General features: G+C 38.4%; 1 protein-coding gene across 5 annotated transcripts in view; it reads left to right on the plus strand.

Moving 5' to 3' along the window:
* Positions 1–13,868, plus strand: part of MID2 (midline 2) — a 112,339-nt gene that overhangs the window by 83,383 nt on the left and 15,088 nt on the right. For 3 of the 5 annotated variants that reach the window (XM_055268272.2, XM_055268271.2, XM_055268273.2), the window contains exons 6-7: positions 7,541–7,668; positions 9,058–9,291. In XM_055268272.2, coding sequence (XP_055124247.1) covers positions 7,541–7,668; positions 9,058–9,291 — 362 coding nt within the window. The remainder of the gene's footprint in view (positions 1–7,540; positions 7,669–9,057; positions 9,292–13,868) is intronic. The other 2 variants (XM_055268276.2, XM_055268275.2) reach the window with 1 other exon arrangement.

A 13,868-nucleotide genomic window follows, 5' to 3' on the forward strand; every position in this document is an offset into this window, starting at 1 on the left:
TTTAGGGTACTTGTGCACAACGTGCAGGTTTGTTACATGTGCTATGTTGGTGTGCTGCACCCATTAACTCGTCATTTAGCATTAGGCATATCTCCTAATGCTATCCCTCCCCCATTACCCCACCCCACAACAGTCCCCGGTGTTTGATGTTCCCCTTCCTGTGTCCATGTGTTCTCATTGTTCAATTCCCACCTATGAGTGAGAACACGCAGTGTTTGGTTTTTTGTCCTTGCGATAGTTTGCTGAGAATGATGGTTTCCAGTTTCATCCATGTCCCTACAAAGGACATGAACTCATCATTTTTTATGGCTGCATAGTATTCCATGGTGTATATGTGCCACATTTTCTTCATCCAGTCTATCATTGTTGGACGTTTAGGTTGGTTCCAAGTCTTTGCTATTGTGAACAGTGCCACTATAAACATACGTGTGCATGTGTCTTTATAGCAGCATGATTTATAATCCTTTGGGTATATACCCAGTAATGGGATGGCTGGGTCAAATGGTATTTCTAGTTCTAGATCCCTGAGGAATCGCCATACTGACTTCCACAATGGTTGAACTAGTTTACAGTCCCACCAACAGTGTAAAAGTGTTCCTGTTTCTCCACATCCTCTCCAGCACCTGTTGTTTCCTGACTTTTTAATGATGGCCATTCTAACTGGTGTGAGATGGTATCTCATTGTGGTTTTGATTTGCATTTCTCTGATGGCCAGTGATGATGAGCATTTTTTCATGTGTTTTTTGGCTGCATAAATATCTTTTTTTGAGAAGTGTCTGTTCATATCCTTTGCCCACTTTTTGATGGGGTTGTTTGTTTTTTTCTTGTAAATTTGTTTGAGTTCATTGTAGATTCTGGATATTAGCCCTTTGTCAGATGAGTAGATTGCAAAAATTTTCTCCCATTCTGTAGGTTGCCTGTTCAGTCTGATGGTAGTTTCTTTTGCTGTGCAGAAGCTCTTTAGTTTAATTAGATCCCATTTGTCAATTTTGGCTTTTGTTGCCATTGCTTTTGGTGTTTTAGACATGAAGTCCTTGCCCATGCCTATGTCCCGAATGGTATTGCCTAGGTTTTCTTCTAGGGTTTTTATGATTTTAGGTCTAACATTTAAGTCTTTGAATCAATCCATCTTGAATTAATTTTTGTATAAGGTGTAAGGAAGGGATCCAGTTTCAGCTTTCTCCACATGGCTAGCCAGTTTTCCCAGCACCATTTATTAAATAGGGAATCCTTTCCCCATTGCTTGTTTTTGTCAGGTTTGTCAAAGATCAGATAGTTGTAGATACGCAGCATTATTTGTGAGGGCCCTGTTCTGTTCCATTGGTCTGTATCTCTGTTTTGATACCAGTACCATGCTGCTTTGGTTACTGTAGCCCTGTAGTATAGTTTGAAGTCAGGTAACATGATGCCTCCAGCTTTGTTCTTTTGGCTTAGGATTGACTTGGCGATGTGGGCTCTCTTTTGGTTCCATATGAACTTTAAAGCAGTTTTTTCCAAGTCTGTGAAGAAAGTCATGGTAGCTTGATGGGGATGGCATTGAATCTATAAATTACCTTGGGCAGTACGGCCATTTTCACGATATTGATTCTTCCTACCCATGAGCATAGAATGTTCTTCCATTTGTTTGTATCCTCTTTTATTTTGTCCTGTCTAACTGAAACTTTATACCCTTTGTCCAACAACTCCCCATTCCCTCCTCCTCCTACCAGCCTCTGGTAACCACCATTCTACTCTCTATGAGTTTGATTTTTTCAGATTCCACCTATGTGTGAGATCATATGGTATTTGTCTTTCTGTGCCTGGCTTATTTTACTTAGCATACATCCTCCAGGTTCATTGATGCTGTCAAGGATAACAGGATTTCCTCTGACTTTAGTGGCTGAATAGTATTACATTATGTATCTATACCACATTTTCTTTATCCATTCATCCATTGATAGAAACTTATGTAGATTCTGTATCTTGGCTATTCTGAGTAATGCTTCAGTGAACATGGGAATGCAGATATTTCTTTGACATATTGATTTCAACTTCTTTGGATATATACTGACTAGTAGGATTGCTGGATCCTACAGTAGTTCTATTTTTAGTGTTTTGAGGAACTCCATACTGTTTTTTATAATGGCTGTACTGATTTATATTCCCATCAACAGTGTATAAGGGTTCCCTTTTCTCTACATCCTCACCAGCACTTATCCTTCCTCTTTTTAATAATAGCCATTACGATCTAGAAGTTTTAAAGATCTTATCTTTAACCCGGTTTTTCTGAAATTTCACCAAGATTTGCCTCTGTTATAGATTTTCCTTTCCTTTCCTTTCCTTTCCTTTCCTTTCCTTTCCTTTCCTTTCCTTTCCTTTCCTTCTCTCTCTCTCTCTCTCTCTCTCTCCTTCTTTCTTTCTTCTTGTTCTGTTGCCCAGGCTGGAGTGCAGTGGCACGATCTCAGCTCACTGCAATCTCCGCCTCCCAGATTCAAGTGATTCTCCTGCCTCAGCCTCCCTAGTAGCTGGGACTACAGGCTCACGCCACTACGTCCGGCTAATTTTGGTATTTTTAGTAGAGATGAGGTTTCACCATGTTGGCCAGGCTGGTCTCGAACTCCTGATGTCCAGTAATCTGCCCACCTTGGCCTCCCAACGTGCTGAGATTACAGGTGTGAGCCACCGTGCCTGGCCCGTTGTGGACTTTTTATCATTCATTTTTCCTGGGCACTCAGTGAATCTTTCTAATCTAAAGACTGGTGACCTCTAGCTCTGGAAAATGTTCTTGTATTATTTGCTAATAATTTCCTCCCCTTTATTCCTTCTCTTCTTTGTTTATGGGACTTTGATTAGTGAACTGTTGGACATCCTAGACTTTTTTCTCTAATTTTATCTTTTCCATTTTCCATTACTTTGTCTTCTTATTTTACTAAGATATTTCCTTAATTTTTCATTAAATCCTTCTATTGAAATTTTAATTTCAGCATTCCTAATTTTATTCACAAGAGCCCATCCTTCATCCTTGTTTCTTTTTTAGCATTCTGTTTTTGCTTTGTGGATATGAACTATTTGGTTTTCTTCTTGAGAATATTATCATTTTTAAAAGTTTGCTTCTAAACCCTGCATTGTCTGGGTTTCCTCCCAGTTCCTTTTCTCTGTTAGTTTAAATTGCTGTCTTTTCCTAAATATCTGGCAAACTACTGGCTGTGTGTTTGAGTTTAAGCACTAAAAGATGACTGGAAACTCTGAGTGGATGGGAATAATTTATGGGTTGGTGAACTTTGCTATAGGATTATAAGGTGGAATGCCAGCTTTTTATTGATGGACTCCCAAGTGTCAGTTCTGTAGGTCTTTTCTCTTGGGTCAATTTCCCTTGCATGGAATCCTCCAATCTCCTGCTTTCGATTGGAGGGGCAGCCGTGTGGAAGGTATAAGCCTGGCCGCCAGCATTCTGGGAGCCAAGGAGGGAAAAGGAGCTGAGAGTTTTAAGACTGCTTTTAGTATAATGTCAAAGCTCAGCAGAAAGTAAACCTCACATATCCTGCCAGAATGAGGGAATGGTAGTCTCTGGTTTAGTGTGCATGGATCTGTGGATCTAGTTGTTCCTCATGCAAACTTTCAACTTTCTGTGGCACTAAATCAACTTGATGTTGTTGGCTTCCTGATCTAGCTTTCTCTGGTCTGTTATTGGTTACCACACATTCATCCCTTTCTAGCTTCCAAACATTTGTTGACAATCTTTTACTTGTTGGCATCTCTTTTCTATTCTCTTTGTCTTTGTGGGTTTATGACATTTCATTCTTTGACTGTTATTTCAGTGAGATTTCATGAAAGCAAAAATAAAACATATATTCAAACCACTGTATTTAATAATCTCTACTCTCCAACCGTCTGAAATGTTTTGTCCCACTACCACACCATTGAAAGTATTCTTTTCAAGGTCATCAAATGAATACCTTGTTGCTAAATATAATAGACACCCCTTTGTTTCATCTTACTTGATCTCTCAGTAGCATTTGTCCTCCTGATCATTTTTACTTGAAATTTCTTTGCCCTTACATTCCATGAACACTCCTGGTTTTCTTCCTACTTTGCTGTTTTTGTTTTGTTTTGCCTTTGTGAACAATGTTTCCTTGGCCTATTCCTTTAATGCTATTGTTCTTTGTGATTCTGTCTTAGGTTATTCTCTTCTCTCATTACACGTTCTCCTTGTTGCAAACTCATTGGTTCCTAGGGCTTCAATTACCATCTAGATGGTTATGATTCCCAACTCTTTATCTGAATCTTCTTTTCATAGGCTCAGGTATAACCTGAGGTGTAGGTGGAATAGATGACTATCTATGTAGTATGACTTGAGAATCATCTACCCACCTTCAATACTGGTCTCCCACAAGGTCTGAAATTTTCCCCCACCATTATGCATTGCATTGTGTTAAGGCACCATGACTTCAGTTAAAATGAAATTTTAGCTGGGAGAGATATGCTTTATCCCCTTACAAATGACACCTTATATTATTTGCAATAGAGACCAAGGCCTCGAGAGACTGCAACGAGATAACTAATGTTGTGTTTTGCTTAAAGAAAAGAACACAGACAGTCAGATACACACACACACACACACACACACACACACCCCACCATGTCACTTTTAACCCATTCTTAACCTTTCGTCCATCGTTAACATTTAGGAATATAGTATTCTAATATTTCTATTTAGATATATTTCACAAACATGATATGCTATGTATACTGTATTATACTCTACATTTGAAACAATATATCACAAACTTTTATCTATATCATTGGATATTATAAAACCTGATTTCCAATTGCTTCATGTTATTTTATCTTTTGATGTATAGTACATTACTTAACTCAGTCTCCACTGTTAGACAATTAGGCTACATATGGTGTGTTGAGTGCCCTTGTAGTTCTATCTTTGCATACATCTCAATTATTTCCATAATAAAAATTTTATGAAATAGAACTGTGGTGTCAAAGAAGATTTATATTTTAAGCTATTTTGAAATTTAATGCTAATTTGGACTTCAAAATATGTATCAATTTCAATTCTAATACAAATATGTAGGCATTATTGACTATAGGCATAAAAGCTCCTATGCTGTCATTTGTTTGTAATTTAAACTATCTCATTTTAATTTACATTTCTTTGATTTCTCATAAAGTTGGACTTTTTAAATATATTTATTGGCCATTTGTTTGCTTTGACTTTGTTTTCTTTGATGCTTTGTGAATTAACCCTTTTTGTTCTATTTGTTTACACTCATGCTTATTCCAAGATGCTTTAAAATCTGGTCTCTTTGCCTCCAATTTTGACCCTTTCCAATCCCTCCGCTGAAGCCATAGTACTATTCCTGAAACATGAATTTCAGCATATTATTTCCCCACCTAAAATGCTTAGTGACTCCCATCGTTCTTAAGATAAAATCCAACGTTTGTAACATGGCCTACAAAGTCCTGCATGATTTTGTCTCATTCTCCAGGCTTCAAACAAGAGAGAACACACACACATCCACATAGTCTTTGCTTAGTTAACTCTTACTCATTACGTAGGTCATTGGTTAAAATCGACTTACTCATGGGAGATTTCCCTTAGCTCCCAAGTCTCTTCAGATAACTCCTGTGTATGCTCTACTCCCTTTGTAGCAGCACTTCTATTGCCCATGTAATGTCTTTCTCCTTCATGATGTGTGAGCTCTTGAGGGCAAGAACCACAACAAAAATTGTTCACTTTGTGTATCTCCAGTGCCCAGTACAGTGCCTGGCACATTAGTTGTGCTTAATAAGTATTGGATAGATGGATGGAGGAAATAAAGAAGACTGGAGAGGCCAGAAAGAAATTCCATGAGCTAATTTTCTAGATTAACTGTTATCCTAAAGAAGTTGTTGTCTCTTTACTCACCAAATCCTGGCTATTCATGTGAGACCTTATGATTGTACTGAGCTAGTCTTTCATTTGGCCTGTAGTTTATCCCTGAAACATCTTTATTTTCAGAAACAATAAGAGATGTTGTTGGTAGATCTATAGCAGGGTATATGTACATGAGGATATGTATTTTTCAGTTTCTCATTCCCTTACAGCTAGTTCACCATAAAAGTTTCCTCTCTGGTCTTCCTACATTCAATGCCTTTTCTCTCTCCTCTAACCTACGTATTGTTGCCAAGTGAATTTTTCTTTCCTCACCATCATTTACATGTTCAAGGATCTTCATTGGCGCTGATTTAGAAGATCTTGCACAGGACTAAAACATGTATATTTTGGCAAAAGCTCCTCCAGATAATCCTGATGTGTAATGATGGCTAAGAATTGCTGAAATATGTAAAATATACCTCAATTTTTTGAAGAAAAGAACAGTCTAAATGGTTAAGGGCATAGAATTTAGAATCAGATGGACATGGGCTCAGTTATATTTCTGACTCTTACTGGTTGTGTGATCTTGGACAAGTTACTTAGCATTTCAATGTTGTCAACTTTCTCATTTGCAAAATGGAAATAACATCTACTACATAGCGTTATGGTAAAGAGTAAATTAGATAATGTATGTAAAGTGAATGCACAGAGCATTGTGTATACTAAGCACTTGATAAATGTTAGCAGTTATTTTGTTGTTAGTCATTCAATTGTTCATTCAACAATTATTTTTTCACTATGTGTCAAATGCTGTGTTAGGGCCATGGAAGACATTAAGAGGTACAAAATATGAACCCTGCTCTTAAGACTCTTAGAATTAGTTGAGAAGAAAAAAACTATCATAGCACTATACAATCTAAGGATAATAAAGTGAAATATAAATATTATAAAAGATCACATAGGTCAGGCACGGTGGCTCGCTCCTGTAATTCCAGCACTTTGGGAGGCCAAAACGGGTGGATCACTTGAGGTCAGGAGTTTGAGACCAGCCTGGCCAACTTGGCAAAATCCCGTCTCTACTAAAAATACAAAAATTAGCTGGGCGTGGTGGCGGGTGCCAGCTAGGGAGGCTGAGACATGAGAATTGCTTGAACCTGGAAGGGGGTCGGAGAGGCAGAGATTGCAGTGAGCTGAGATGGCGCCACTGCACTGCAACCTGGGTGACACAGCAAGACTCTGTCTCAAAAAAAAAAAAAAATCACACAAAGGATGTATTTAGGGAAGGTGTTAACCTAGCATGCTGACTTGCTGACTAGCATAAACAAAAAAGAAAAATCTCTCTCAAACTGTTTTTACTAAGCCTTTAAAGGTCTAGTTTTGATGCTGTCTGCCAGATGGAAAATGATGCAGAGGGGAAAAAATCCTGTATTTACTTCTCAAAATTAAGACCGGATGGGGGAGTGTGTTTGAGGGGTGAACATATGTGAATAAATATGGTATAACTCTTAATTGGTTCCTGATGATTAAAATTTAAATGGTTTCCATTGGAAAGGCACAGATATGATATTTTCACTAAATAAATCAAGACTTACAAGTCATTTATTTTCACCTTGTTAAACCAGAAATCAAACACTGGGTGAAGGTTGCAATCTATTTTGATGTATATTGATGTACTTTTCTCTCTTTCAGGGTCGCTATGGCAACTGCATCTTCTCAAGTTCTGATTCCAGACATCAATTTTAATGATGCCTTTGAAAACTTTGCTTTAGATTTTTCCAGAGAAAAGAAACTGCTAGAGGGGTTAGATTATTTAACAGGTGTGAAAATACTGTGCTTTCCTTCCCATTTAATTTTTTTTCTTCTGGTATGCTTTTACTTAAAAATAATTTGAAAAAGACAATATTTATGATTTATGTATTTTATGATCTTTAAAATGATGCATGTATCTTTTCAGACAGAATATATTTTAGTTCATGTAACAGAAAAAAAAGATGATTTATGATTTGTTAACTATTTCTAGGGTCAAAATGGGTATACCATCTGTACTTAAGAGTAAAACACAAGAAATTGCTGACAGATTTGTCCTTATGAATCTAACAGTAGTGTGTTGTTGCTTGTTATGAGAGTAGAACTCAGGTGACAATTAGGGAATATTAGAGAATGCCTTATGTGGGTATAAGTACGACCAAAATGGTTTTAAGGAAAATTAGGAGTCAGTAGATCAGGAAGGAAAATGTAAGAAATATCTGGCTCTCAGACAATTTTAGAAAATGAGGGATGCAACCAGCCTGTTAAAAATGCTGGCTACTTTCAGGATTATTTAATGATCATTTCATGAAAAAAATATACACAAACTATTTTTGCAACTGTTTTGTTACTATATTAAATAGCTGCTCCTTATTGAACATCTACTTTATTCTAGATACTGTATGTTAATTTTGTATCTTTAATCCTTACAACAAATCTATAAGTTAATTATCACCCCTATTTTATAGATGAGGGAACTCATTATTTTGCACTTGACTATACAGCTAAAAATATATAATGGGGCTGGGCACGGTGGCTCACGCCCATAATCCCAGCACTTTGGGAAGCCCAGGTGGGTGGATCACCTGAAGTCAGGAGTTTGAGACCAGCCTGACCAACATGGCGAAACCTTGTCTCTACTAAAAATACAAAAATTAGCCAGACTTGGTGGTGGGTGCCTGTAATCCCAGCTACTCAGGAGGCTGATGCAGGAGAATCACTTGAACCCAGAAGGCAGAGGTTGCAGTGAGCCGAGATTGCACCACTGCATTCCAGCCTGGGCAACAAGAGCAAAAATCTGTCTAAATATATATATATATATACTCATTTTGAAATTAAAAAAATAAGTTGAAGGCCATATGTTAAGAAAACCATATAATCACTTTACTCTAATTTCTACATAAGTGTTTATGCAGGCAGACTAGACAGCTGGGGCAATCATCATAAAAATTTAGGATTATATCTTTGTCTAAAATATTTTTATTGTTGCAGCAAAAGTGGTTTTAGGGAGCTTGAGATCCCAGCATTTTGCTTCAGGTTGCATGGTTCATGCAATCTAAAGATTCCCTACTAAGAAAATCTCTTCAAGAGATGTTGGGTTATGCAGGAAGAGTAACAATTGTAAAATTCCAGAAGATAGAGTGTGTTTTCCTTACTTTCTTTTCCACCTTTCCTTACAGCCCCAAACCCACCATCTATCCGAGAAGAACTCTGTACTGCCTCCCATGACACCATTACAGTCCACTGGATCTCGGATGATGAGTTCAGCATCAGCTCCTATGAGCTTCAGTACACCATATTCACTGGCCAGGCTAACTTCATCAGTAAGTCATGGTGTAGTTGGGGCCTGTGGCCAGAGATAAGGAAATGTAAGGAAGCAGTAAGCTGCTCAAGATTGGCCGGGGCGCCACGAGGCAAGTGTTTGTAAGACATGTTAGGTTGTTTAGTATAGTGTTTCATAGACAGTGTAAGCTCCCCAGGGCATTGCAAAGACCTTACTGATGGGCAACAAGCAAGTTGTATATTTCCTTGCTGGGCAGTTGCTGGGGCCATTCCCATTCATTTATGTAATCGTTAGCCTTTCCTCAATTAATCCATGTCACTCCACTTTCCCAAGGAGAGTACAGCTTGGTACTTGTTCCTTGCCACCATCATTGCTGGTTCTGTGTGTACGAACATCTCTCTCCTTGACTCTTCTTCTACTTCATTATCGTGGTAAAATACATTATGTTCAAAGACTTTTCCTTTATCAAACCTACCCCTATCAGTGAATATGGTGACAGGCCTCCTGACTCTGTCACTCTTCCCTTTACTTCTTCCTTTCCACCAAGAATTATGCTAAATATGAAAACATGTCAGTGGGCCACAAAATGAAAAAGGTTAACAAAGCTGTTGTTTAGCTCACATATTATGGTTTCACTTTCTGGTGAATTGGAGCAAGACAAAGCAGAATAGGAACTTCACTCATGCCAGTCAAGAGGGGATGAGCTGAAAGTTCCCCTCAATGCCCTGGGTGCAGTGGGGGCGGGGGTTGGGGATGGTGGAAATGGAAACAAAAGCAAAATTAAAGCTGGATTCAAGACTGGAACAGATTCCCAACCTAAAATAACATCTCCATAGCTGCAAATTAGTATTTTCTTTTACTTTTTTGTTCCTGCTTTTGTGTCTGACTTCACAGGCCAACATCAGAGTAGTTTTTCCAACTAACCCCTTCAAGTAGGCTTCCTTTTCCTGTTTTGTGACAAATCTGGGGCAGAATTCTGTTTTGTAACAAGGTGGGGTGGGGAGATGAGAGGACATTTGGTGATCAAACTTTAAAAAATATTTGCCTCGTGCAGCTCCAACCTAAACCACTTGGCCCATGTAGCTATGTTCCTGGGTGTTTCTTCAGATTGTGAAGTCACAAACTCTAATGCTTCACTGATTTATTTATCTCTCTTACTCTGGAAAGTCTTAGTGCCAACAACTGTGCTTCTTTTTCCTGATATGGGGAAAACAGTCATCTCCCAGGAATTAAGAAGAAGTCTGAGAAGTGACAAAGATCTAAAGGTTGTCACCTCTATTTTCAAGGTTATATAGTCCTTTGTAAAGAAAAGCTTAAAGGATAATTCTTAACAGTGATAGGATCATAGCATCTTAGAATTGGAATGGACCTTAGAAGTCATCTAGTCTAATCTTCTTCCCTCCTACCAGACACCCAGCAGATAATCATCCTGTCTCTGCTTGAACATTTCCAGTGATAGGTACCTCACTTCTAACAAAACAACCCATTTGATTGTTGTGCAGCTATAAATAATGGCCAGCGCTTCCTTATAAGAGGCTTAACTCTTCCTTTTAGTAAATAATAATGACAATAATAATTTACATGTGTATTATGCTTTGCCATTTACAAATGCTACCACATACATTATCTCATTGAGTCCTTATGGGTGCTTACTTAGCCTTATGAAATGTTATTAACTCTACTTTATAGATGAAGAAACTGGGGCTCAAGTCGAATGAGTTGCCCAAAGTCACAGAGCTACGAAATGATGGAGTCAAGGTTGCAGCTTGAGCCTGTCAGACTTCAAGTTTAATGCTCCTTGAAGTAAACCACAGCAACCAGTTAGTCCTAGTTCTGACCTTTTGTGCCTCACTAACAAACCTAATCCATCTTTCACATAACAGTTCTTCAGATAATTTTAGTTCGTTCCTATGTCCTTCTAAATTTTCTATTTTCCAGGCTAGGCATCTTCCTTTCTTTCAATTGCTCCTTATATGGCATAGTTTCAGCTCTTTTGCTATCCTAGTATCATTTTTAAGAACACGCCCCTGTTTATCACTGTGCTTTATAAAATGTTCTGTCAATGAAGTGAATGTAGTACTCCAAAAGTGGTCTGAGCACTGCAGAGGATAGCTGGATTATTTCTCTTGTACATTAGCTGATTCCCTCTTGCCCTGTACCTTTTTTTTCAGCAGCCACTTTGACTACTGACTGTTTACTGAGCATATGATCAACTGAATTTGCTATGTATTCCAAATCCTGTTCTTATACGATTGAATGTCTAAAACAAAAATACAAAGCCTTGCATTTATCCCTAGTACTTTTTTTTATTGTACTTTAAGTTTTAGGGTACATGTGCACAATGTGCAGGTTTGTTACATATGTATCCATGTGCCATGTTGGTGTGCTGCACCCATTAATTAGTCATTTAGCATTAGGTGTATCTTCTAATGCTATCCCTCCCCCCTACCCCCACCGCACAACAGTCCCTGGAGTGTGATGTTCCCGTTCCTGTGTCCATGTGTTCTCATTGTTCAATTCCCACCTATGAGTGAGAACATGCGGTGTTTGGTTTTTTGTCCTTGCATTAGTTTACTGAGAATGATGATTTCCAGTTTCATCCATGTCCCTACAAAGGACATGAACTCATCATTTTTTATGGCTGCATAGTATTCCATGGGGTATATGTGCCACATTTTCTTAATCCAATCTATCGTTGTTGGACATTTGGGTTGGTTCCAAGTCTTTGCTACTGTGAATAGTGCCACAATAAACATACGTGTGCATGTGTCTTTATAGCAGCATGATTTATAGTCCTTTGGGTATATACCCAGTAATGGGATTGCTGGGTCAAATGGTATTTCTAGTTCTAGATCCCTGAGGAATCGCCACACTGACTTCCACAATGGTTGAACTAGTTTACAGTCCCACCAACAGCGTAAAAGTGTTCCTATTTCTCCACATCCTCTCCAGCACCTGTTGTTTCCTGACTTTTTAATGATCGTCATTCTAACTGGTGTGAGATGGTATCTCACTATGGTTTTGATTTGCATTTCTCTGATGGCCAGTGATGATGAGCATTTTTTCATGTGTTTTTTTGCTGCATAAATGTCTTCTTTTGAGAAGTGTCTGTTCATATCCTTCGCTCACTTTTTGGTGGGGTAGTTTGTTTTTTTCTTGTAAATTTGTTTGAGTTCATTGTAGATTCTGGATATTAGCCCTTTGTCAGATGAGTAGGTTGCGAAGATTTTCTCCCATTTTGTAGGTTGCCTGTTCACTCTGATGATAGTTTCTTTTGCTGTGCAGAAGCTCTTTAATTTAATTAGATCCCATTTGTCAATTTTGGCTTTTGTTGCCATTGCTTTTGGTGTTTTAGACATGAAGTCCTTGCCCATGCCTATGTCCTGAATGGTAATGTCTAGGTTTTCTTCTAGGGTTTTTATGGTTTTAGGTCGAACATGTAAGTCTTTAATCTATCTTGAATTAATTTTTGTATAAGGTGTAAGGAAGGGATCCAGTTTCAGCTTTCTCCATATGGCTAGCCAGTTTTCCCAGCACCATTTATTAAATAGGGAATCCTTTCCCGATTGCTTGTTTTTGTCAGGTTTGTCATGGAATGTTCTTCCATTTGTTTGTATCCTCTTTTATTTCATTGAGCAGTAGTTTGCAGTTCTCCTTGAAGAGGTCCTTCACGTCCCTAGTAAGTTGGATTCCTAGGTATTTTATTCTCTTTGAAGCAATTGTGAATGGGAGTTCACTCATGATTTGGCTCTCTGTTTGTCTGTTATTGGTGTATAAGAATGCTTGTGATTTTTGCACATTGATTTTGTATCCTGAGACTTTGCTGAAGTTGCTTATCAGCTTAAGGAGATTTGGGGCTGAGACAATGGGGTTTTCTAGATATACAATCATGTCATCTGCAAACAGGGACAATTTGACTTCCTCTTTTCCTAATTGAATACCCTTTATTTCCTTCTCCTGCCTAATTGCCCTGGCCAGAACTTCCAACACTATGTTGAATAGGAGTGGTGAGAGAGGGCTTCCCTGTCTTGTGCCAGTTTACAAAGGGAATGCTTCCAGTTTTTGCCCATTCAGTATGATATTGGCTGTGGGTTTGTCATAGACAGCTCTTATTATTTTGAGATACATCCCATCAATACCTAATTTATTGAGAGTTTTTAGCATGAAGGGCTGTTGAATTTTGTCAAAGGCCTTTTCTGCATCTATTGAGATAATCATGTGGTTTTTGTCTTTGGTTCTGTTTATGTGCTGGATTACATTTGTTGATTTGAGTATGTTGAACCAGCCTTGCATCCCAGGGATGAAGCCCACTTGATCATGGTGGATAAGCTTTTTGATGTGCTGCTGGATTTGGTTTGCCAGTATTTTACTGAGGATTTTTGCATCAATGTTCATCAAAGATATTGGTCTAAAATTCTCTTTTTTTGTTGTGTCCCTGCCCGGCTTTGGTATCAGGATGATGCTGGCCTCGTAAAATGAGTTAGGGAGGATTCCCTCTTTTTCTATTGATTGGAATAGTTTCAGAAGGAAGGGTACCAGTTCTTCCTTGTACCTCTGGTAGAATTCGGCTGTGAATCCATCTGGTCCTGGACTCTTTTTGGTTGGTAAGCTATTGATTATTGCCACAATTTCAGAGCCTGTTATTGGTCTATTCAGAGATTCAACTTCTCCCTGGTTTAGTCTTGGGAGGGTGTATGTGTTGAGGAA

The sequence above is a fragment of the Symphalangus syndactylus genome, chromosome X (genome assembly GCF_028878055.3).
Source record: "Symphalangus syndactylus isolate Jambi chromosome X, NHGRI_mSymSyn1-v2.1_pri, whole genome shotgun sequence".
Classification (NCBI taxonomy): Eukaryota; Metazoa; Chordata; class Mammalia; order Primates; family Hylobatidae; genus Symphalangus; species Symphalangus syndactylus.